The 27,150-nt window shown below is 44.3% G+C and overlaps 1 protein-coding gene across 2 annotated transcripts in view; it reads left to right on the top strand.

The window, feature by feature from the left end:
• PCSK1 (proprotein convertase subtilisin/kexin type 1) overlaps window positions 1-25,363 on the top strand; it is a 286,141-nt gene extending 260,778 nt beyond the window's left edge. For both annotated transcript variants that reach the window (XM_069627655.1, XM_069627654.1), the window contains exons 13-14: window positions 17,971-18,132; window positions 19,881-25,363. In XM_069627655.1, the coding sequence (XP_069483756.1) occupies window positions 17,971-18,132; window positions 19,881-20,243 (525 nt within the window). In that variant the 3' untranslated portion in view covers window positions 20,244-25,363. The remainder of the gene's footprint in view (window positions 1-17,970; window positions 18,133-19,880) is intronic.
• Window positions 25,364-27,150: the final 1,787 nt, after the last annotated feature.

Below are 27,150 nucleotides of genomic sequence, written 5' to 3'. Positions count from 1 at the left end.
ATTTCCAAGCAGCACAATATTTGTCTTGAGTGAATCTGAAATAAGTGCATTGTTGTGCCACAGTAGATAGTCCCACACAACTAACAATGCAATATTCACCTTGTACATGCATTTATTAGTAAAGTCTATTGTTGGGATTATTTAATGTATTTGCTTTTATTCGGCACTAGGCCATAAAAGTCACTGAGAAAAATTACAAAACGCGATACAATGATATACTTGAAAAAACATTCAATCCATAATTACATAGATGCTCTAGGCCAAAAGCATACAATATACATACAATTCTGAGGGGAGAGAATTCTCGCAGGCCCCCTCACGACATTTAATAGTGCGTATACATCCCCTACATAAACCAGCCCAAATAATCGCTTTCTATTTCTGTGGTCTTAAGAGCAAAGCTCGGAGGATGAATTTAGATACCCGATAAACATTATTTATATCATCTGTGCATTTGACATCACAAAGTCTGTGGTAGTGTTGATTCCTGCTCTTCCAAACAATGGTTTCAGGTATAGGCCCCTCAGCGTATGAATGCGAGGTCAAAAAAGGAAAACTTGAAAGGAAAAGAGGGGACATCTGCCCAATTGACAACACCCCAGGATTTTGTGAAACTAGCCACCCTGAGTGTACCCAGCCTAAAATCAAGAAACAAAGAAAGAGGGGTGGGGGGATCAACAACCTCCAAGTAGTATTCATCACCACATTCCTGTGTGTTCCTTAAATAGCTTGGGCCCAATTTTAACCTAGCTCAAGCTTCCTCCAAATTCTTCCTGGCATTTGCTAATAACAATGTCTTAAATCGAAATGATGAGGCGTTGTTAATGCTGTCCGGGTTCTCCCAAAGCCCACTCTCTCCCAATTCAGCAAAGGTGTTCTTCACATGTACAGCCCACAGTAAACTCCTGCCTCGTTCCTGGCTCAGCAAATTAACAAGTGCATCGCAATATTTGCTCAAACCTTCGGTGTACAATGACCTTAGCCAAAAGAGTACCGGCTTAGTGAATGCTAAATAATTTATGGAGCATAAATCTATTTCCAATAGAATCGATGCATTGGGTGACCCCATGGAGAGCGAGAGAAGGCTCTTCAAGAATGTGTTCTCTACCATCCCCAGTCCAGCACTGTCAACATGCCTCCAGTTCTGTCTCAAAAAGGGCAGCAGTTACAGATTGTTTCTTGTGAAATTCAATTGCCGGTTTGTTCGATCCCCTACCATGCTGGCCAAAAATTCCAATCCATCCACAAGGAGAGCCAGATGACCTCCTCCATCAATATGCAAAACATATTGGGATTATTACTGAAATGCATTGGATATGTATCAGCTAAATACAACAACTGCCGGATGACTGTATCAATTTATAAGTACAATTAGTACCCAGTGAGGGTTGTGTGGTGCCCTCCCAGCCAATCAGGAGTCTCAGAATGGGAGCTTCTCCACACACCTGTGTCCCCTTCCCCAAACCCCTTTTCCACATAGCCAATTGCTGCCCTCCACCTGCCCCATGTACTTGGCACTCCCTTGTCCCTCGCCGTGAACAGTAGTGTTCCTAGCACATTCCCGTTGCGGAAATGGCCACCATGGAAAGGGAGAAAGGATTACATGTAGTTCGCTTCTCCCTCTTACATGGTGGCCATCTTGGATTGTAGTTTTTTCAAGTTGAGAAACGGCAAACACTGTTTCCCAACTTGAAAATAATGATAATTTCCTGGTACAACATGCAGGGATACTAATAGCAATACACCTCTCGCTTTGCTCGGGCTTCTAACTTATGACCCTGGGCATTACCTGACCAGTAGTACCCCCTGCGCAGGATACATTGCCTAATTAAGGAGCATTGCTACTAGTCACCTCACGCCCAGCTGCAGCATCCTGCCCCAAACTTCATTGAATATACTAGAATAGGGATTTGTTTGACTGAAGTTCCTCCTAATGAATTCTTTATCGTCTGATAGACACCACCTGATCCCCACCCACAGTGTACAAGCTTGTATCTCAACAGAGTAAGACATAACCACAAATGTGTGTGGAGTTAGAGGGATATATATTGAGCTCTTGACTGGGAACAATGTTTCTCCCCAGATCCCCCTTTGGCCTTCATTGTCATAAATCACATCGTTTGCCACAGAATAGTCGAGAGAGAGAGAGAACGAGAGAGAGATAGAGATACAGAGAGAGAGAATATTATCATGCTATATTGCTGAAACAGTGACTGAGATGGGCAGGAGTAATGTGTGCTTGAATGGGTGCTTAGCGAATGGCTCCAGGAGACCCGAGTGCCCAAAATGCCCAGAGGGCATGATCAGGTAAAAGGGGCGATTCTGCTTCAGAATGAAACCTCCCCATGAAAAAGCTAGACTCTGTACCAGAATAAGCTCTGACCTTACAGGGGAGACTCTGTATCATGATATCACCCCCTCCCTTTCATGGGGGACACTGTATCAGAATAAACGACCCCCTTAAAGGCAGTGACTTTCTATCAGAATAAAACCTTCTCCATGAAGTGACATAGTCTTATAATGAGCCGTACTTTGAAGGGGGAGGGGCTCTGTATCAGAGTCAGCTATCCCCTTTGGACTAATAACGTCCTGCCATCCCTTACAGTTCCAGGGATGACAGGAGGTTATTAATTGGCAATTCAATATGTAAATGTATAGTTCTAATGTGGGAATCGATGTCTACAGTGGTAGTAGTAGCTAAGGCATGCATCAATGATATGTTTACAGTGCTTACATTGGATCTGATGCTAATCATTTGCTCTCAACACCTTTGTTGTTATGCCTGGCGGTGCTGCTGCTCACCGCTCCTCCTTTGTGGTCCTGGAAGGCATTTTGTACTCCCACACCTCACCACTAATGGAACGCTGAAGTGGTGCCCCTGTGCCCGATGCAGTGTGAGTCTCCAAAGGGTGACACCTTTTCATTGGCTACTTGACTGAGCCCATGGAAACTGTATTTGCCAGCATTTTCTGGCTACATTATATGCATGGGAATGGAATAACATGTGTGCACTTACACCCATGAGTCTTGTTAAAAAAATGATTCACTACCTTGTGGGTTTATTTATTTATATTTATATAGCGCGCAAGCAGCCCAGGGGCATTGAGGCGCTGTTACTTGCAATAACTTGGTTACAGGGTACAGGCATGATAGCGGTTGTTGACACATTATGAATACTACAAAACCTCATACTGTTGTTACAGATATTGCATTTGGTCATATATTACAACTTATATGATAAGTATTCATGCTGATGTGTAGGGCCTTATGTGAAGAGGGTAGTTTTCAGAGTTTTGCGGAAGGTGGTGAGGGAGGCCTCACCTCGGATAGTGGGAGGTAGGGCGTTCCAGTGAGTGGGTGTGAGATAAGGGAAGCTGGATCCGCCCGCTCTGACTCTTTTTGCTAGTGGCACAGAGAGCATGTTGGTGTATGGTGATCTGGTTGGCCTGGTAGTGGAGACGGGGTGTATCCTTTGTGAGAGGCAGGCAGGAGCAGTGAGGTGGGTTGTCTAACCTTCCCTAAATGGGGTATTCCAAAAAACCTAAAGTTTGGCCAGAATGTTGAGGTGAATATTTACTGACGACGTTCCATGAGATTCACTCAGGTCTCTTCTTTTGCCACGTTGTAGATTGTGTCCGAATGGTGTTGGCAGAGCGTTTTTTCGTCCCAATATGGTGGTCTTATGTTGCGATCCTAATGCTTTCATAGTTTCTCTGCCCAGCCTAGACTTTCTCGTCTCGAGTAACTCAGATTTGCAGGCAATTGGCAAAGTCCTTATCAAAACAGTAATTAGCTTGATGTTTGCGGACAGCAATTGGGTGTCTTCCCGCCTCTGTTTCTTGACTAAAGCAGAGATTCAGCTCATGAGCTGTTCATGTGGCATTGATAAATCAGTCTCCGTTTCAACTTGATTCCTAAACTGAATTCTAAGAGGTACAGTCTGTGTTTTTATATATGAGATCCCTTCCAAAAATGCTTCCACTAAGCCAAGGTCCCACATTAGTCTTATTTTATCATAACTGAACTTCCTTTGCAAAGCTCAGGCAGCATGGTCACTTTCATTTCCACTGTGCATTTCAAAATGTGCAAAGCTTTTGTCAAGCCTTACAAATATCTAATGAATTATCAAATGTGACCCTCTTCTATAGTATTTTGTCCTGAACTGGCTTTTTTGTACGGATAACCGTTATGTATCCTCACAGAATTGGGCCAGGTGATTGCCTATCCTGTGAGAAACACTGATTTAAAATGAGCATGCCCAGCACATTTAACAGTTCATGCATGTTTCCGGAATGTCTCCATAATCTCACATTTTTGCACTCAGATCTTCCCATCTAGAGAAGGTGAGATGTTCCTTTTCTTTAGAGGGACAACTACATTCATTGTTTCATCCACACGTATGTTGAACAAAAACATTTGTTTTTTGGCCATTTGTGTAAATTCTTCTAATCCTCTAGCCACCTGGGAGGCCTATTGTCTTCCTTCCCTTTTAGCCTCTCATGCCAGTTGGACTAACATTCAAATATACATCCAAATCCTGTGTTGGCATGAGCCATGTTTCTTGCAGGGAAATCCTCCCCAAGTTGTTAAAATAGGAAAGCAAACCTGGGTGTACAGTGATCTGCCTAGCTAACACGTCAGTTGTCCTCCAGGGCTGAATGTTGCATCTTCCGAGGTGGAAGTGGCCATTGATTTGTGAGTTAGCCATGATTCATGGATCTTGTTTGGATTTTGCATGCATTAGTTCCTGTTATCTGCCCCGGGCTATGTGACAAAGTCTCAACAGAACACAGAGCAGTCTTCAGTGAAGCTAAACGTTTCATTAAGTAGAATAGCATGGGTACAGCAACATCCTATAAGGTGCAGAGAAAGCAGTATTAAATCAACAAGAGCTGATTATTTCAAGATTAACTCAAATTGATGGAAGGATCTCATTATGGGTATTCGGATATTCCATGGTTCCCTAACTAGTGTACATTTTCTGGGCTATAGTGCTCAACACCTTTCTTGGCTCAAACCATTATTACCATGGTTACAGTGCCTAGCTTGCACCAGGGCATCACTGTCTCGAGGTCACAGCAGCTGGCTCACTCTCTGCTTTCACAGACTCAGCGTTATATTGCCCAGCTCAGCTTCTTGCTTTCACCTACCAGCAAGATCTTCCCACCCTTTCCTGAGAGCATGTAATATGCTGAGGTATTATAACGCTTCAGCTGCAGGTCACAGAGCCGATTGTAATGACTTTCACACTCCTACGAGGAAGTATTCCCTCTTCCGTAATGTCTTAGTCAGGCCTAATTATTGTAACCCACCAGCCAGGGATTGCTTTCCACCATCTCTTCACATCTGATCTCAAGCAAGTATGTGGGATGTAGTCTCCTGCAGGTTCTCTGGGTTTTCTCCTTCTCTTCATCTGACCCCGGCCAGTGTATGGCATTTTGTCTTCAGCAGGCTCTCTGGGTTCTCCCATTCACAGGGTTTGGTCACTGAATGTCTGTGAGATGCAGTCCTAGCAGGGTCTTTGCTTTTCCTTCTTCTTTGTGACTGATCACTACCACCGACTCAGGTGTAGCCTCTGGGTGCTCTTGGCTTTCTCCCCTTCTCCACCTTTGGTCCCTGCCATTGTGCCAGAAATAGCCCTCAGCTTGCTCTTGGCTTCTTTCTTTCTCTAGGTCTTCTCTTCTCTTTGACAGCGCCTGAGATGTAGCCCTCAGTAGAGACTGGGATCTATCTCTCCCCTCTATCCTGTTTTCTGACTATCTTACAGGATCTTGCTTTCTCCCTGGGTCTGGCCATATCTTCTGAATGCCAAGTCTCTGCCCCTCTGTGCATGGCTCTGTGCTCTTTCATAGGATGTTTGATTATGTTGATTTCCTAATCTTTGTTCTCTCTCTGGATACCCCGTTAGTGATTGGTTATGCCATTTTTTCAGTATCCATCGAGAAGCCAGTAACTGTAGTCACTGGCAGCCAAACATGCTACATCAATGTGATGCGTACAGGGGCAAAGAGGGAGACTGGGTTAGCTGCACCAGGGTGTGTGGCTACAGGTAAAGTAGGGCCTGACGAATGCTGCTTCTAGGTTTCTATGTCAGAAGGGGTTAATGGATTTTAGGTCAGCATGTAGTGCTCATTGGTAGTGGTGCTCCTTCCAGGGCAGCCCATACTGTTTACTGGTAATAGGCCATTGGTAGTGGTGCTGCCCTGAAGGCAGTATGTACTGACCATTGGTCTAGGATGCATCCTTAGGGTGGTCGTAACCAAAAGCAGCAGATACCAACCATTACAAGTATGACTGCCTCCAGAGCTGCGGTTTCTGCCCCCTAAGGCAGCTGACTGACATCAGCCCCCCCTGAATACTGCTACAACTGCTCTGACTGACAACCAATGCTTTCTAAAGTCAGACCTAAGCATTGCAAAGTAGATTCCTTGATTTTGCACACATATTGTGCAATTTCCATCCTCTTTTCAAGATTCCCATGTAGTTGTAAATAGGTGTCTTTTTGGGTTACTTTTCTCTCATTCATTGTGTATTACTGTTAGTAGACTACTGAACTTAAGACAGATGGAGATGCAGAATATTACACAAACATCAATAATCAAAACGGACTCAGGAAGGTGGCAAAGAGCGACTGTTTTATTGTCAATTATCTAAAACAGGGAGTTACAACGAACATCAACATGTTCGCTCAATCGGCACAGTCAATGCAACACATTAAAAAAGCAGCTTTTATACTAAAAACCCATCACCATTGACGTCTACCTATGTTGCAAACTACAAAAACCTATTTGGAATGGTGATAGGCTTAACAAGGAATATCTAGGTATACTTTCCATACTGGTCAGGGAAGGTGATTGGGTCTCTTACATCAGGTGGGGCAACTAAGCTCTCCTCTAGTGCAGGTCACTAAGGAAGTCATCAAATACACAACGTCCCATTGGTTATACAAACTATAGGGCTCTCTATTACGTGCCCCTCTATAATTGGTTGGCACCCTTGTACCACTCTGTAATATTCCACCTATGCAGTCAGCACGCAGGCTGGCACCCAGGTGCTGGTGGGTTGGTCATATCCATAGCTTCCCACCAATTAGCCCTGGAATCCATCATCACACTTGCAGCCTACTAGTCAATTAAGGCTTTAAACTAGGCCTCGGTAATATTCTCTGTGCTGGAGAATATGAGGGAGTATAGCATACTCTGGGCCTCATTATAAGGCTGACGCTCCCGTAATCAAGTGGGCCGGTACGGAACCGGCCCCCTTCATTCCGGGAGCGCCGATTACGAGCTTCCCATCGCGGGACCCGGATCGCACGCCTGGTAAAACCAGGCATGCTTTCCGGGTCCCGTGAAGGGAAGAGGGAGGCAATAACGGGCCAGATGTAATCTGCCCGTTATTACCTCCCTCCCCATTCCCATTGAGCCCTATGGGGGGCCTATGGGGGGCCTATGGGGGCTCAAATGGGAATGGGGACGGGTTCCTGCAAGGAGGAATTACCGGGTCCTCCTATGTCGGAGTAACCCGGTAAGTCCCCATTGCAGGAACCAGGTAATGGAGCAAAAGAATGGAGGCAGACATGGAGCTAATAGCTCCATGGCTACCTCCATTCTCGTAATGAGGCCCTCTGTTTTCTTGTTTTTGATATGATATGATATGGCATTTATAACGCGCCTATACACAAGTGTTTCAAGGCGCGACGAGGCAAAGGGAGGGGAAAACAGTGGAAGACAGACAACGATCCTACTAGGCCAGGTATCATTCAGATCGCGCAAGTGCGAGGGAAGGGGAAAAAGGGAAGAGTGCCAGGGGGAAGCGAAAGGGGAAAGTGCAGTACATGGGATAGAAGAATAAATCCGCTAATAAGACGGTCTGATGGTGGCAAGTGCAAGGTAAGAGCAGACATAAGTGCTGGGAGGGCGACTGTAGGGATACAGAACCAGTCCCTAAGTGCAGGGGGTTGCCAGGGAGGCAGGGCAGGTGCGCAAAAAGTGGGACATGGCCCCATAATCAGAAGGGGTGGCCAGGTAACCAGTGCACAATCGGCAGGGAATTTCAGCAGGGGAGATAGGCAGAGAAAGCAGAAGGAAAGAGGAAGGTTTTGAGGTGTTTCCGGAACCAGAGATGGTTCTCCTCAAGTTTCAGGGAGGCAAGAAGGCTGTTCCAGAGGGAGGCCCCTGCCGAAGAGAGAGTTCGACCACCAACTCGTTGCTTGGAGAAACGGCTAACCCTGAGGGAGTTGGAGGCAGATGAGTGAAGAGCCCGAGAAGGAAGGTATTTAGGAAGAGAGAGTTGAAGGTAATGCAGCCCCAGGCCCCAGAAGGCCTTGTGGATAATGCAGAGGGTTTTGAACTTAATCCTTGCAGCCACTGGGAGCCAGTGCAGAGATTTCAGTCCTGGAGAGATATGATCCCTGGGCTTGAGGCCAAAGACAAGTCTTGCAGTCCTGTTTTGGATAAGTTGCAGAGGGCGGAGTTCATCATAGTGTCGATTTTCATCTGACCATGAGACAGTAGACCATGTTTTCGAGTCTTACTGCATATAAAATACTACTATTTGATGAACCTCTGACGTGTTCAATGTTTTCGCCCCTCACTTAAGACAGAAGGCTTGTTCTTTTCACACGTTCTGTAATTGTTTATACGCACTTCCAGGCCCAAGGTGGCCTTGACCTCTCGGTGTTGATCCAACCAAGCCTTTCTTTGATCCACATCCATGGTTGAGTTTTTGATTTCAAACTGCGACACACTGAAAACATCTTTCTGCTTTCGGAATCCAGCTCTGCTAAAGTGCATTGTGGAATCATCCATAGTCCTTACATTTCCTATGTATATACGTTGGCGCATCACCGCAATTTATCACTATATAGCCAGCCTTTAATAATACTTTGCCTACATGCGTTACAGCGACTGTACACTTGTAAAATAACTTGATAACTTCTTTATCACTTCTGTAGCATGAACATCTTCATTTCAAGCCCAAAATGTTGCTCATCTTTAACTCCTCCTCCTTTGCTTCTATTGAGTGTTCAGGTTCACACGTCTCTGCATCTCTTCTGGGTGCATCAATTCTGCTCTTCATGATGTCACCAGTCTGCTTTCTTGCTTACTTTTCCCACTTCCCCTGGGATTTCATTCAAATGGCCATCATATTGTCGTGTATGCACGTGCAGCTTTCTCAATGGGAATCTTACTTCGATTCTCTTCGGTGTAGGTATTCTCACTGGTACTGCACATGTTTCACATTCTGGCTCCCAACATGAAGGCAGCATAGGCGAAGACCTTTGGGTGGGGGTACTTGACTCCATCTCTACACTACACCTGTGCAAAGCTTTTAATCCTTCCTACTGGGCGACAAGCTCTGTGATGAGTGTAACGCTTTGAAGCACCTGTAGGCAGGACATTACCCCTCCGTGAATATTCCAGGTCATTATATCGCTTCAACGCTGCTCTACATAAGTATTATTTCAAATATGATTATCCTTCTGCCACATGCCGAATGCTGCTTTTCGAACAGTTTCTTGTGTTATTGACCTCCAGGCCAGCTGGGTGCAGTGGCATGCACTTGAAACAGGGGTTATGGCATGCCCTTGTTTTGCAGAGTCACCAGAGGACTCTATGCCCATGACACATTCGATTTCAAGCTTTAGACTTGTATTTTAGGACGTCGTGCATGCTGGGACTTCTAGTTTTGGTTGGCTTCAGTTGAACCAAATGCACTAACATACCTGGCAATGCACCAATGATCTACAAAAGGAAAGCAGGGCACTGGAAATGCGGTGATATTGAGCCAGCTGACCTGCGTACAGTTTTGTTTGTTCTATCCAAAATGTCTTATTCTGTGACCTCTCTGTTTAAAGATGACGGGCCTCATTATAGGTTTGCTGGTCCGGAACCAAGGGTACTGGTAAACTCACCGGCACCCTTGTTACCGGAACGGCAAACTACAAGTCTGCCTGGTGGAGATGCTGTTCCCGACAGGTCTGACTCTGCCGGCGCAGGGGCCACGGTAGGCAGACCTGTCACAGGAGCACCGGCACTGTTGTTAGCAGTGCTTGTGCTTCCGTGTCAAGTCAACATTTGTATAGCCATTTGTATCACATCAACACACCTTGTTAGTTAATAATGAACCAGGCATAGTCCAGGTGTAGTTCTCAGTTCTCCCCTGTAGAAGCGACAGGATTTCAGTTAAGGCACATCCGAAAACGTAGTCAAAGAGATAGCCCAGAAGCAGCTCATTACTCTGCTTGCTTGTTACCGCTTCATGCGGTCACTTTTCATAAATCCTCATGCGCCTCGGGAAAATGAATTGATCGAGTCACAAAAGTGAGAGTATAGTGCCAAAATACCGTCACCAAGCAACAAACCATTAATCCAATTCAATAGGAGGCAAAAGCTGCCAGAGGAATGATGACTGGCAGACAAACAATGCACACAGGCCTGGCGACACCGCTCATAAAGCCAGTCTACATTGTGCTGTGAATACACACAGGCCACCTAAATTAGCAGGACCACAAAACACGGACATTAATCACACTGTGTACTAACAAAACATGAATGAAAGAAATGATGCATCTAGCGCTCCCGTCCCCACATGTCTTTATTGCTGCGCATTCAACGTGGAGATGTGAACTCACTGTTCTCAAGTGACCAATCTACGCAAGCAGCTGTTAGCGAAAGGGAACGGGCAACGTCCAAACTTCATTGCCATACGTCAGGTTTCCATATCACTGCTGTAGACTCAACTAGACTCAGCCACGCAGGCGTGGTGGCATCTATGGTAAGTGGAATAAAGGCCATGATCCACTGTGAATTAGAACGAGCCCGCAATACCGTGAGACAGATACCGGGAACAGCTATGTTCAACTGAATTATAGCAAACTCACTTCACATTTTGAAAAAATGAAAACACTTTGTGGACTCAAATGCATTTCAAGCCTTTGCCGATATTTGCCCTCATTACGAGTCTGCCGGTAACCCGCTGGTGCTACTGGGATATTACAGATGCCACCAACGGTGCTAAGTTCCATTTCCATGTAGTCCAATAGGACTTGTTATCAGTGCCCGTGCTTCAGTGATTACTTTGCCGGTAGGTGCCTGAACTCCCGGCAGGTCGGGCCTGCTCGTAGTTCACTGCCGGTACCGGCAGACTTGGAATATGTCGGTCTGGGAAAATTACCAGAGCCGGTAGTACCGGCGTTTTACCAGCATTTCTCATGGACCAGCTTGCTCCTAATGAGGTCCAAATTGTCTTGTTCTTTTAGTGACTGTCAATGTGAACAAATTGAAATAAGGTTTGCACATTGAACATTGATTTTCTTAGCTGACAAAGGAGGTGAGGTTTTGAAGTTATCTTCTTTAATGAGCTGCTAAAAGCAAATATGTATTAAAGAGTTAACTAGAGAAAAAACCAAAACAGTACACTATCGACATGACCAACCTACATCATTAGCAGTCTATAAATATTCAATGTTAACCATCCACTTCCTCTTCCTTACTCTCATGGCAGCAATGTAGGTAAGCAGATGTAGGTAAGAGAAGCTCCACATGCACCCAAGATGTGTTCAAACATTGTTGCCTATGAAGTAACGAGAGCAACAATTGATAAGGGAGGGGATAATAGTTGGGAGAAGCTACGCTTCAACTCCCTTTAATGACATTTTAATTTTTCCACACAGCTAGCTACGAAAATCAATATTTTAGGCCAAGACACAGAGACTGCGATTTTGCATGTTTAAAGAATGCAGAATTGGCTTGAAATCGAATGCCCTCGCACTAGATCAATCAGCCAATGGAAGTGTATCTTGGAGAGAACCCCCAGCTACAGAGGATTTAGAATCCACAGCCTGGAAGGAATCAGACCAACATATCTACTCATCAATTCCATCTAGGAGCATGATCCATTGGACCCACCTGGCCAGTGTAGGAGTGGAGAGAGGGCCAAACATATTTTTTTAAAGAAATCAGCACCTGCGATTGATTAGATCACCTGAAATTGGCTGTGGCTCTTTCATATTGTTTTAAACATTTTACAACACATAATACTTCTTGTTAAGCAGGATAACCAATAGTAGCAGAACCCCATTTTGTATATCTGGTAACATTAAAACATTCACCAAAAGGAGAAAGGGATCTGATACGAATGTCTAAAGCTCTAATAACTGAAAGAGATAAGGTAAAGTGGCATAGTACATTTGGCAGATACGTATTTTAAGGACACAAATTCATTGATTGGCTAAGAATTTAATACATTGAAAACTAAGTTAACATGCCACAGAGCAGAGTATTTGGGACCTGAATGCTTTAGAGATTTCACACCTTTAAGGGAGCGGCATATTAATTGGTGATTATCTATAGATACTCCTTCCAACAGAACATGTCCAGCAGAAATGGCTGATCTGCACAGATTGATGATGTGAAATGATTTGCTCAAAAAGAGTAGAAAGAAAATGTGCCATCTTTACTGGAAGAGCTTTAGTGGGATCCAAGTCTCTACCTATGCGCAAGTGCACCCACGCGCCCCAAACCGTTAAATAAGCAGTGGACGATCAATGGGCACAAGTCTGCATGACGATTGATGATGTTGGAACCGAAAGCCACTGGAGATTCCAGGAACCCCTGATATCTTCCCCACTACCAAGTGGAGAGATCCCTGGTGCACTAACTTATGAGTCCCTCTACCCGGGCCCAACAGAAGCATGGATACTATGCAAGGAAAATGTATGGATATTTCAAGCAGAGCTCGGATGCCAAGTCTGAGGTGACCAAAGAGGAGTGACCACAACTACAGTGGTAAGGTATAACCTCTGATTCCTGATCAGTGTTGTTGAAATTCATTCAATGTAGATGCTTCCAGATTAAGAGGGTAATTCATGGAATATTTGCATCGAATAAAACGGGATTTGTGCGCCATTCTGCCCACAAATCCCTGTTTAACAAATGGGGATTTGCGGGCAGAATGGCGCATAAATCCCGTTTTTTTCAGCGCAAATATTCCATGAATTATCCCCTAAGTCTCCAACTAAATAACTGTGGGAGTTGAGTATTGAGGTGATAAGAAAAAAGATCCACCTCCGGATGGCCCCAAAGATGAGAAATCTTATTAAAAAAAAAGAGTGCCATCCTCTTCCACAATGGGCAGAAAAAGTAGAGGTTTGGAGGTCCTCACGTGCGTGCATGCTTGATAGGGCATGCCTGTGTATGTGGTCCTTGAAATGGATGGCCGGGCAAGCAACTCCTTTCTTTTCCATCCCGTCCCAAAACACGACCTCCAAAGTTTCTTTTGAAGGAAGTCTGAGCCTACATAAGGAAGTATAAAGGCTCACATATAATGTCCTTGATAATGCTCTCTGAAAAAAGGGGCCCCAATTAAACACCTGGCTCCCAGGAAGCAACTTTGGCAACTTGGGATCTAGTGCCAATGATCGTGTCTGTTTGCAGTCTCTAACAAAGGTTGTATTTGCATTGCTTAGGAAGCAAATTGCTCTTTGAGATCACTCACGGAGGCCTCTTCTGGCAAATCAAATATTATTGATAGGGGGCCTGAAATATCCAACACCTTGTCCTGACATAATTTATGCGCCCTATCCAGGTCTTTTTAGGGTTGTTATCCGATTTAACCAGGAAGGTGACAAACTGTGGGTCAAATCTGTGTGTTACTGTGAATTTGTGAACAGTGCAAGATCAGGGACACTCCAACTTCAATTTGTTCTTTTCCTCCCTCTCAAGAGTTTTTTGTATTCTGACATCCAAATGCTTTGCCACATGAGGAGAAAGGGACCACTACCTGCCCAAGGATGAGCCACTTCTGAGTGGTCAAGCAATGGAATGCCCTGGGAATCTAACACCCCTTAGTAGACTAGTTGCCCCACCCTATCTTTCTGAAAGGATCACCCTCCATACCTCCTCTAGACCTACCAGGTCACACCTGACCAACCAGACCTATGTACCCACTTTCAAAAGAAGCAAAGCCGGAGGGTCCAGCTTCCAACACCTAGCACCCAAAAATTGGAACGCACTCCCCACCGCCTTAAGAAGCGAAAAATCATACCATGCCTTCCGTAGACTACTCAAAACCACGCTGTTCCACTAACCCCGCCTCACCTGTATTCTCACCACTGTAATTATGGAAATAACAGCAAATGTATGAAAAAACGCGTCTATGCTAATCTGTATATCTGTATATTCACCATGTATGCCTGTAACAAGTAAGAATTCTTAGCGCCACGATGCCCCCGGGCAGATGTGCGCTCTACAAATCCAAATAAATAAAAAAAAAAAAATAGACTTAGGGCCTGATTCATGGAATAGTGCGCAGAGATCCTGCAATGCTCACGCACCGAGAATGACTCAGTGCCAGCCGTATACGATACATATATGCAAGTCATGGCCGGAATGCCCCAAACACACCCCCACGCAAAGCAAAAACAGCCAGAAACAGCTACCTTTGCGAGCTCCCTGGGTGCGAATACATGCACCCTTAAAACAGTGTGTGCGCAAGCAGGCCTTCATCTCGGGGGCCCTGCACAGGATCCCCCGTAACTGTTACCGGCACCCCAACAAAATGCATATGATTCATTGTAACTGGTAAAACTCAGAAAATCTGCATGCAAACCCCTGTAAAAGGTTCCTGCACCCCGCTACACTGCCTACGCGCACCCCTATGTTAGATCGGAACCATGGCTGGTTATACACACCCCTAAGTCTGACACCCGACCTTACCTCTGTGTGGTGAATCCTATGCACACGTGTCTGTAAGAGTGCCTTCGGGTGGCAGATTGACTGAGGTCTTTACGTGGCCATTTCCCTCACGATTGGTTGCGCGGTTGGATCCATGAAAACGTATTGTTCCGAAAACCCAGTGGGCATGCAGTTGGCTGCCTGCAGACGTTCCCTCATAACAACCACATTTTCCCTTGTTCTTCCTCATTTTACGAGTTCCGCCCTCTCTCCTACCCTCCGGGGAAGCCACACCCATGGTCTGCGTGGTGTCCAACGCAAGGCCCTAGGCCGCTCGCAGAGATGTGGCGAGCTTGTGCGAAGTCCCTGCAAATTACAAAAAAGTGTTACACAGTTGATTCTATGAATCAACATATGGGATTTCGCATGCATTTTGTCACGCAAAGTCCCTCTTTACCGCACAAATGATTACATTAATCAGGCTCTTAGGTGCTCCAACAGAAGGGGAAGTATGACAACCCACCCCGTAAGGGGTACAGGGTCATAGATAAACTGTTTTGTTACTTGCGAGGCAAAAACCAGGTCACCGGAATCCAACTCTTCATCAGCCTTGCTCCCCAAGGAAGATGGGAAGGCCACTTCACACTTTGTTCTGTTAGAAATATAGTTTATGTGAGCTGAAGCTGCGCCCTTTTTTTTTAAATATCCTTTTTATGCTGAGAAACATATTACACTTTTCTTTCCCCTTTCCACCTTTCCACCTTTCCAGGACTTGTGTCACTGGAATGCCTCAATCAAATTATTAATAGGTGCTTTCTCCTATTTCAGCTGACTAAAATGTTCCCTCACAATCAGGAGATGTAACCATGTTTTTATCTTTCTTTTTATTAGAAGGCTTCCTCAGAGAACCTGACATTTTGGATAGGCTAGACTTCATAGTGGTGGACAGAGATTGTATTGCCCACAAAAGAGAGGAGCAAGGCCACATTCCCAAAGTGGGCTTCCGGTCACACCAGAGATCTATTCTGCAGTACTAGAGTTTGACACAACCTTCATAATAACAGACTCAATAAATATGTATTTAAATACAACTGTAACCTAACAGGAGTGATAAAAAGTCAACTTCTTAGACTTAAAGGAAAAACCCTGTGAGGCAGTACTAAAAGCTGAAGCTGAATTTATTTTCAACCAGCTGGGGTACCCAGCGTTGCCCGTGTCCCGATCAAATGGTGTCTCATGTGCCATGCAGGATGTTGCTCTTGTCCTCTTGTCGGCAAGTCTTGCTCTGGTGTCGCATGTGCCCTGGAGGATGTTACTCTTGTCCTCATGTCAGCAAGTCTTGCTTCAGTTTGCTCTGGCATCTCATTTGCCGTGGAGAAAGTTGCTCTTGTCCCCTGGTCTTGCAAGCCGTGCTGCTGTTTGTTGCTGTGTTTTGATATTGATTTTCGCTTTGCATCAGATGGAGCTTTTCCAAGTGTTGTTTGTTTTTGTGCGGCATGTTTCAGTCACTTAATGGCTTCAGCACATTTGAGAAAATGTCAGAGAATGATTGACTGATTGTGCTAACTTCTTGTGAGTGAACTTAAGTAAACTGTAACCTTGCCATTTCCCATATTTTGAGTGGCGTCATAAAAAAAAGTTTTAAATTATTTTTTTTATTCCCTTTAAAAATGCTTTAATAAACAGTTTCAAAATGTATACAGTACTAATACATTTTAAAGGAATAAACAACATACCGAACATTTTGCTTCAGACACTTTCCAAATGTTGCCTCCTTCTAGCACCTACTGTAGTGAATCGGGGTGAGCATCAGTAAATTACGCTGTATACAGAGTACATTGCATCCAAACATACGATGTTGGCCCAGACAAAAGAGGAATCCATGCAAAATGTGGTAGACGTGGGTTCAACGGTGTGGATTTGTACAGCTGGACAAACATACACACACATTTCTTTTTGCATATAAGAATTTTGCATACAAACATAGACTACGATCTTGCCCCAGACAAAAGAGGACTCCATGCAACATTTGGTAGACGTGGGTTCAACGGTGTGTGTTTGTGTAGCCAGACAAACACACACTCATACATACATTCAGTTTTATATATAAAGACTCGGAACAATGGAGTGGAATTTTCAAAGCCCCTAACGCAATGTGCATAATGTGTGCACGAGGGGAGAGCCTGCAATTGCAGCTAACTGTTACTTGATAACTTAAGGCATTCCAGCTGGCCTCAGAATGACTGCGCATGCTCCACACAGTAGCACATCAGCAAGCAATTTCACCCTGTTTCATTTCATGTGGGCGCATCAGCAACAAAGAAATAGCAGCTGGCGTAGACTAACACACACCAAACCCCATTCCCACATTTAGAAATTGGTGTTGATCATGTCACATTGGCAATAATTATGGACAGCGTCTGCGGATGCAGTGATATGAAATCCTGCCATGCAAGGTTAACTTGTGATAATAATGTAATTCAAACTCTTAGAATGTTTTTATGTTTGCCATGCACAGGGGAGTTGTTTTGCAATCTCAGGCTACAGGCCAGGTAAACCCAGGCGCATGAGACAATGTACCCCCAGACACCACACAGTGATGAAAGGCCCTACACTAGACAAGTGGAAATAACCGTAGTTCCATATTACATCAGGGCGGTTGATTATGCACTGCCATTTCATTCTAAGTGTGGTTAGTTGCTGTGTCCTTTTTCGTAAGTGGTTCATCCGAGGAGAATTATCAGCGTTTGGTGTGAGTCGATGTGGATGGCAGTGTTCACGTGTTTGAAGAAATAGACATCAGCAGCCTAGGGTGATTTGGTGGTCCTTGTCTTCTCATAATTTCATGTAATTTAAGATTTACAGGAATATCCTAAATTAAATGTTTAGCCGCAGTGGCATTCAAAGAAAAATACATTTTTAGTTGACCTTCAAAATGAACACCATGATGGTAAAAGACTTCACTCTAAAGGCAATGAAGCTACACTTGAAGTTGTGGTCTCCTAGTTAATTTTCCATTATTTAGTACACCCACACTTTAATTAAAAAATCTCCATCTTCAGCACTACCACTCAAGCGAAGCGAGAGCAGCCCCTTCTGCTTCTCGACCTTTAAGCATTACAATTTCTCTGGATAAAACCCTAATCATTCGAGGTAGCTGGTGCCAAAGTGTACTAATCAGTTGTTATGAAGCTTGGATGTCATTATTTCCTCCCCTATGTGCTGTATTTTGTGATCTAGTCTTCTTATGCAGATCCTTATGTAAAGTCTCTCCTTGTATATGTATGCTCCTTAGTCTGGAAGATTGCAGAATGAAGGAAGAATTGTGAACTGGAAATTGATTTTACATGGAACATCTGCACAACCAGATCATATGAAGCTGCCTCGAGTATACACCACCTACAACGCTGTGCAAAACGACAGGCGGGGCGTGGAGAAGATGGCTGACTTTATGGAGGTACAAATCAGTGGAGCTGTCTCCCTGGCCTGGGTCTGTGTGTTAAAACTTCACTTGATGCCTTAACGATGGGCCTCGTCACAAGTTTGGCAGCGTGGTAAAATAGTGATAGTAATTCCGTTACTGCCACCTTTTTGACTGTACTGTAATTAGCACCATAGTACCGCCATATTACTGGACCACCAAATTCCAAGTTGAAGTGGAGGATTTACCTCCGGCATCATGCCAAAATTATGCAAAAGTATCGCTGTGAAATTATCACTTATGGTATTTCTGCTAAAATCCCCATACATTCTTATGGAGTCCAAAAATGGGGATTAACACCACCCGTCCACAGCTCGTAATCTTTTGGTAAGCAATCAGGACCGCGTGGTGGTTATGGTAAATGCGTTCAGCTATAATTCAGCAGACTTACAATTGAATTACCCAAAAACTTGAAATGAGGCCCTTTTAACTGTGACTGACCTTATATTTACAACACTAACTGCAGACCCCTGTAGCAAACTGTAGGTAGGTTTTTAGTGTTTTAAATAATATGTCATGTTTAATTAAATATTTGTATAGAACCTTGATTGGCCAATACATTTATGTTGGTACTTAGTTGGGATGCTTCCATGTTACCTTAAGAGGCGAAAGAGGTATATCATTCATGCTGTGCCTGTTTCACCTCGATGAAATAGATCACTGCTGGTCTAGTATTAAGTGTGGGACCTGAGTAGGAGCTTAGAAGCCCTTGCTCATCCCTCTACTCCTGTAGGGCAGTGGTCACTTCATCAAACCAGAATCCCCTGCCCATCCTCCTACTCTTTCGGGGCAGAAGTAATTTCATCACGCCAGAAGCCCCCGCCCATTCCCCTATTCCTTTGGGGCAGTAATCATTTCATCACACCAAAATCCCTTGCCCATCCCCCTACTCCTGCGGGGCAATAGTAATTTCATCGCACTAGAAGCCCCTGCACATCCCTCTACTCCTGCCAGACAGTAGTCATTTCATCATACTTGAATTCCCTGACCATCCCTATATTCCTGCAAGGTAGTAGTCATTTCATCACACTGGTAGCCCCTCCCCATCCCTCTACTCATGCGGGAAGGAGTCATTTTACCACACTAGAAGCCCCTGCCCAACCCTGAACTCCTGCTGCGCAGCAGTCATTCCATCACTCCAGAGGCCTCTCCCCTTCCCTTCACTCATGCGGGCAGTAGTTATTTCATTACACTAGAAGCCCCTCCCCATTCCCCTACTCCTGCAGGGCAGTAGTAATTTCATCACACTAGAAGCCCCTCCCCTTCCCTCTACTCCTGCGGGTCAGTAGTCATTTCATCACACTAGAAGCCCCTCCCCATCCCTCTACTCCTGCGGGGCAGTAGTCATTTCGTCACGCTAGAAGCCCCTCCCCATCCCTCTACTCCTGAAGGGCAGTAGTAATTTCATCACACTAGAAGCCCCTCCCCATCCCTCTACTCCTGCGGGGCAGTAGTCATTTCGTCACACTAGAAGCCATGGCTCATCCCTGTACTCCTGCGGCGTGGTCGTCAGTGTATCACAGCAGTGAGTGGTCCCATGGCTGCCTAGGAACTATTAGAAAAGTACCTGTTTATACATAATTGGATAACTAGCTTCATATCCAAATGAACTGAATCACACACCACTATACAAATATCAGAAACTCCATTCTGTTTGTGTGTAGAATGACAATGAACTTGATCATTATTTGGAAACCTATACTTATGCTTGTTCCTTATTCCAGGATCATGCCATGAAGGAGATGAGAACGGAAAAGCCAAAGCCGACGGAGAGCCCCGGCGGCAGCGCCATAAAGAAGGAAGAGAGATCCCAGTCGGAAGTCATCCAGGATCTACTGGAAAATGTGTTTGGGAAAAATGTGCCGCCGAACATTACAAGCAAGAAGTTGCCAAAAGAAAAGCTGCAGTTGCCAACTGGGCATCACTACCAAGGCCTCCAAGACTTGAATAAACAGTCGCAACAAAAGGACTCAGAGGACAGTCTGTACAATGACTATATTGACCTGTTCTATAACGCCAAACCCTACAAGCAACGAGATGATAGACTAATGGAAGCATTACTTGATATTCTGAGGGAGGAAAATTAAACCTTACTAGGTGGTTCTGAGTTGGAAATATTCATGCCCTCATCTAACCTTACATTATTTTTGAGATCTCTGATTTATGTGGCTACTTCTTCATACATTACAGACGTACAGAAGGAAGGAGGCTAGGCATTGTGCAAACATCTACTTTCACTTTGTTGAGCCTCCCGGTTAACACTTTTAGTGCCCTTATGACACCCTAAAAAGGTTCAGATAAATATAGTAGGTCTGTGCAGAATCCTGTCACCTCAAGTCCTAGGGACTCCCTGAGCAAAGCCTTTTTAAGCCCAGTACTTGGGGACACGGGCGGGAACTTAAATGGGTCCATTACAAATAACATCAGTCCAAGAGAAATGTAGCCTTCTCTTTCCAGTCATATCTCCAGAAAGATTGTTGCTTTCATTTCCAAAACAAGGATTCAGGATTCCCAAAATATGGGCGTTACATCTTTTATTTGTTTCCCAAAGTATGCTGAAATAAATAGCACACATAAAATAATGAAGAATGCTTCAACCAACCAGGAAAGAAATCGCATGAGAAGTAAATGTATTAAGCTGCTTCTTCCCTTAAAACTTAACAGCTAACTCGTGAATTGCTTCTTGTGCTTGGCAGGGTGAGATGGTATGGGATGGTTTTCGTTTGCCTTTTCTCCATATAAATCATTCCAAGGTTTGGATGATGGCAGAGAAGGACTTTCTAATGTAGACTGATGACTTGGTTATATAAATTAAAACAAAAAAATGGATGAGCCGATTGTTCCACAACTTGTCACATTGTTGCCCCTGGCCTTGCAGGTCATCAGCAGCTAAATCAAAATGGCTGCTCATCCAAGGCCAAAAGAATCCTGAATCACATCCTTTATTTGACGTGTCCACTTGCCAACAGAGATGATAACATGTATTAGTAACAAAAAACAGACATTTTAGGCAAAGACACGACTCATGTGATTCCCACAATTTGCTTGAATTTTATTAGAGTTAATCATTAAATGGAATGTCTCATTCGTAATTTTACATAACTTACATAACATAAGATAAACACAAATTATTCAGTATTGAGGATGGTCAAATTCACTTAGTGGACAAGTTTTACAATGAAGACCATGGGACTCAATACGAGTTTGGCGGTAACTGAGGTGGTAAAACTGCCTGGTTACCGCCAGACTCGTATTACCATTCCGCCTCCGTGACTCCCGGAAATACCAGGGCATTACGACCCTGGTGTCCCGGGAATTCCGGAGGCGGAATTCGGTAAATCCCCATTCCCATTGAGTCCCATAGGACTCAATGGCGAAGTGGAAACACCGGCACCATCTCGTGATGGTGCCGGTGTTTCCACGTCCGCCTGCAGGCGGGCGGTGTTAAACACGCCAGGTCAGACCTGGCGGGAACATCACTTCCCGCCTGCAGGAGTCGGGATCGGGCGGTCCGGAATTAACAGTGGTGGCGGGTTTACTGCCACTGTTATTTCCAGACGGCCCGACCTGTAATGAGGCCCCATGTGTTGATCCATAGATTGAGAGGTAAAATGTTACTGTGCACAGACATTTAATCAATTACAGTATTTCCGGAATGTTCCCTTTTTTTGGTGCCAAACACTTAGTAGTGATTTACCTAAGGCTCAGTGAGAACTTGTTTGAGATCATAAAGACATGTCAGCAGGGAGCTGGGCTTAGGCCCAGAAACACCCAATTCAATACTAGTGCCTTAACCACTAGAAAAGCTGTTTTATATAGTCCATACAGAATATATTAGATATAGAGCGTGTGCGGACCTGCTGCTCTGTTCCGTGTTCTTATGCCCCTCCACCTAATAACTTAATTTAATACTCTTTTTTTAGGACTGTGGCACACCCGTACAACTTGTCCTCATTCTGCCCATCGTGGTTCCTTTTGGGACGAGCATGCGTGTTGACGTGCTGGTTCCTAAGAATCTCTAAATTTCACTATTAATTTGATGCCTATGTAGGTCTTGGGACATTGGCAGTAATATCACAGTAAACGGCCAGAACTGCGTTGAAAGTTCTTGCTTTGAGTCAAATTACACAAACTAAACAATGACGCTCAAGAAGGAAAATTATGTGAACAAACTAGAGGGCTTTTTATTTTTTATTTTACTTTAAATAAATAGAAAACTCCCCAATCTAGTTTTCTCCCTTACACTTTATCGCAAAAGGCCTCGCATGCATACATATCAACACATACAAGGGATACGTAGAGAATGTTACTTCTCAACGGAGGTCGTTGCTCATCAAGACTCCCTGAACATTGAAATCCAAACGCGAGATCTTATATCACGCAGTTGCTGCTAGCAATGTGCAACCAGATTCTGCAGGTTATGTGGTCTCACCATTCACAAGAAATGTGTACTTGTAATGTGCAATCTACATAAAAAAATATATATACAATATGCTTGACTAGGCAAACTCATATCTTTGCTTTAGATCACACCCATCTCCCGTACTGATGCGATTTTCCTACATGGGAAAGGATCTGCGTATCGTATCGTGAAACCTATCAGCCTACCATATAGCCAGGCCCAGAAAATACATCATCGTTGCAAGACCTCAAGCTGTTTTTTTCTCATTTTTAACAAAAAGAAAACTATTCTTTCAATCTGTCTAACAGAGTATCCCCTACGGGTTAACCTAGGCAGCGTGTCCTGATTTTGGCACAAAGTCCTCGGTTACGAAGGCCTGAAGTTAACAGTTTTTCTGTCAGGACGGACCCACTCCAAATGCCAGACTGGGGGTATAAACCCCACCTCCCTTAAACATTGGGTTGTAAAGTGCCATTCAGAGTCAAGGATCTGCCAGGTGGAAATACTTACACCAGGCAAATACTGGGATCTGCAAGAAGGGCCCTCACACTCATCTGGCAATGCAACCAGAAGATATGCTGCTGCTTATGGACTGAAAAGGTCACAGCTCATCCCTCGCTCTTACCCAGGCCCAGGGCATCTTTTGGGATTTTCCAACCACATATCTACGGAGGCACAGCCAAGATCTGGCTGCCAGGTGGCTCTCTAGTGCCAGGGCGAACAGTGGGAAGGGATTACTACCTGTCTGCAACTGACCCAGGTGGCAGCTTAATTTCCTTATCCAAACGCTCCCTCGGTTCTACATAACAATTTCCCAATGATTTCCACTGCTATCATTAGTGCTGACATAAAAAGAAGTGGGGTGCAGCGTTGCAGAAAATCGAGCAGCAAGGGCAAGTGTGGCGAGAGAGTCTGCTCCTCCCACACTGGAAACTAGTTCCAGAAGTGCGAAAGAACACAATAACTTTTATGTCACAGAATTAGACTGCACTATCTGTAAAGCACTTTTGAATTCGTCCTTTTTTGCACTAAACTACTTACACTTTGACATGGCCGCAGACATGGCTTAGATCCTTGTCTTGCAAGCCAGGAGATACCCAACAGCAGGGGTCTACAACCTGTGGCTCGCCAGAGATGTTTTGCCCTATGTCTCCCTTGACCCCTTACCTTTGACTGTGCTTGCTAGGGTTGATGGAAGTTGGAGTGCAAACATCTGGAGAGTGAAAGGTTGCACACCACAGACACAGTTTTTTCAAGCATCAAATGTTAATTGACATCTAGCTGCCTTACTTCCTTAACAAGTTCTAATACATTAATGTGTATCCACTATGCACCAGCTAAGATGGAAAGAAGTCTAATGTATTATCTGTCACTACACCGGAGTAGAACTGTAGTACAGGAGGATCCAAATCTCATTGTACAGCAATAGAATTTGGAAGTAAGAACAAATGCTTTGATGATATGCATTTCGCTTACATCTTAGTATTAGTTGGCCTTGGGACATGCACTTTCCATCACAACAAGGGTCTGGTGGAACTATCTCTTTGGATTGCTCACCTTCCTGGCTGCCTGATGATGCACCTGATTTTTGTTCCACTCACAGATCTTCCTGCCCAAAGGGTTTTCAGCAGGCAGATGGTTGAACTCCTGAGTAGTTGCCTGAAAAGCTAGGTGGACCACCAGGTGGAACACTAGTAGCCCGGACCAAAGTTTGCGACTGCACCCATCGGCCTCTTGAGGTAGAGATTCAGGGGTGAGTTTCTGCAAACCATGGGATGCAGCATAATTATTGCAACAATATTCTCCCTGTGTCCAAGAAATAATTAGCATGGAGCAGAGGCAGTGCTCCCACAAGCTCTGCTGGTGGCAGCTCCACTCCGCTTTCTAAAAATTGGATGGCGGCTCAGGCAAGAGAAGACTACTGACCCTTCTGCTACGCCATGCATTTTTCTCTGTATCAAGAAGAACGTTGATCTTATGGTATTGCTAGGTCTTTTTCTGGAAGCCAGTGGCCATTTCCCCATGACTTAGTTTAAGGAAAAGCAATTACAAGAACCACACAAATCACCTTAACAGCAAGTCATGTATGATTTCACAAGCCACAGAGTGATCTCTTTGTGACGCAGCGGAAACACTATTCTTGAAATCCCGGAACATTTCATGTGTGTAGCTTCATTAAATAGCATAATGCAATGCAGAGACTCATCTGGCCAAATGGTTTATTGATATTGATATTTATTTTTATTGATATAGATATTTATTTGTACCGCTCTCGTACACAAGTGTTTCAGAGCGCAAAGGTTTATGTACATGCGCATCCCCGTAGCAGCGCCACAGGAAGCTAAGCACATTTTCCATCTGTTCTAATTTTTCCCAACTGCACTACTATAGCCAAAGCTTCACCTGCGACCAAGCTTTAAAAATAAACCAGGGCCAACCCCTTGAATGTTTCCAACCTAGAGGGTGCTGTACAAACGTAAAGTATTTTTATTGTTAGTCTTGGTGACTGTGTGAATTTTGTGAACATGTTCAAAAACCTTCACCCTAATCCCCCGCACAGATTTTATCTGAGAATTGTAAACTATATTTTCTTTACAGGTATTTATATTTTGTCAAGAATTTTTTCAGACAGCTTCAACATTTTGAAGGTATAATAAATTATATGAAAGAAACCAAACTTGCCTAAAGACGCGACCATTTCATCCAATAAAATATTTTTTACCCAGCATGTTCCAGCAAAAGCAAAATGTGATGTGCTGTGATGTTATAATTGCATTTGTCATAATACAGTATGTCAGCAGAGTCCAGAGTGTGTGGTCTGAACATTTGTAAATGACGCAAATCCGGAAAAACATTCCATGGAATGCACGAGGGCAACCATTGGCAAAGGAAAGGATGGGGTTAAGAGTGGAACTTTAGTTCAAACCACTGTCAGCAAAGACTTGGCTCACAAGACTTTGCCTGCAGCGGTTTACTGATTAGTAGCTGCACAGCTGACATCGTCGAGTTCATTGATGGATGCATTGATGACGTTGGGCTGACAGGCCCTGAAAGGATGAGTTCTTCAGCTGGCCTCGACAAGACACACACAAATGTAAATTAGGTCATGTGGAATGTCGACACATCAATAGTAAGGTCTACAGTGTGGTTGAGTTTACCTCTCAACAGCACTGTAGACCTTACAACATGTTCACAAAATGTCCACCTGCCACTTGACCACTAACAACCCAACTAGCAACCCAACTATATCCAGGCTGGCTCTGTTCCCATCGTGGTGGTGGAGGAAATTCATCAGAAAGAGCACAGGCCGGCTGAGTAGAGTGGGCAAAGGGATACCCTTCATTTCTAGAACGTACTTGGCTAGGTCGTGCACGGTTATTTGCTTTCCTTTAGCCTAAATAAAACAAAATGGAATAAACTATAGTCCTAATTCCCTGCACTTCTGGAAATCCCTCCCCATTTCCCTTGAAACTGTTTTGACCAAACATTTTGTAATTTGCCTCAGCACCGATGCTTGATGTGCTCACTTATCGGTAATGTTACTTGATAAACCAAGCAAGAGCAATACTTCACTGACACTCATAACTTCACTCAAACGTATTTATTTATTTATTTATTTATCCCAGCTTGACTTCCAACCCATTCATCCAAATGCTAACATTCCCATATGTTTCCTCACGCATTCCTGCGGTGGAGTTTTATTTTAACGAATCTACCTGTCGACTTTGTACTTGGTGAGAGTAGATGAATGTGTAAGTCATTAATTTGATGGCTGAATTTGTCCCAATTAACTCTTAGAGATAGTAGGTTTGTGAAGTCGAAATATCTTTTTTACTCCGTTGGTTTCATCAATAAAGATTGCAACACTTGAAGTTGAATTGTGAATCACAAACCACGATATAAAAACTGAGCTCTATCCTTTTCATGAGAACTTTCAGGATTAAAAATAGCATCTCATAGACAAGATGTGTTCTATTCCTGGGCACATGGATGGGCGCCTTCCTTTTAAATGGACAACTAAACCACAATCTTCTCTATCATTACTATTAATACAGCCAGCAATTACTAAGCAATTTTCAAGAGTTCGCCGAATGCTATTATGAAGATTCTAAGCATGTACTGAAATGTGTCACTATACATTGGCCCTCATTACGACCCTGGCGGAAAGGGGTTTACGCCGGCGTAAAGCATGGCGTACCTTTCCGCCTGACTACGAGTTCCCGTAGCGCCATGGTGATTTTTACGCCTGCTTTTTGCAGGCGGAAAAATCCATGGCGCTACGGGACTTGTTGTTAATTACGCCACCGTAATTTACGGTGGCGTAATTAACGCCTTCCCCACTCCCATTATACCCTATGGGGCAAAAATGGGAATGGCGAAGGGTAAATGGGGATTGGGGACTTACCGCCCCGCCAACCTCGGAATGGGGCGTTAAGTCCGCCAACCCCCATGGCGGAGTTGGCAGCTTAGCGCCATGGACCATGGTGCAAATTGCACCATGGATCTCCGCCAGGGTCGTAATGAGGGCCATTGTATTTTAAAGAAGAACTCTGTCCTACGCTGTTCCCCACTCCAGGTTGCATGTATGCTTT

This window comes from Ambystoma mexicanum, chromosome 6p (genome assembly GCF_040938575.1).
Source record: "Ambystoma mexicanum isolate Mex_15411 chromosome 6p, UKY_AmexF1_1, whole genome shotgun sequence".
NCBI classification, from domain to species: Eukaryota; Metazoa; Chordata; class Amphibia; order Caudata; family Ambystomatidae; genus Ambystoma; species Ambystoma mexicanum.
The sequence above is the reverse complement of the archived record's forward strand: the minus strand, read 5'-3'. Positions and strand labels throughout refer to the sequence as shown.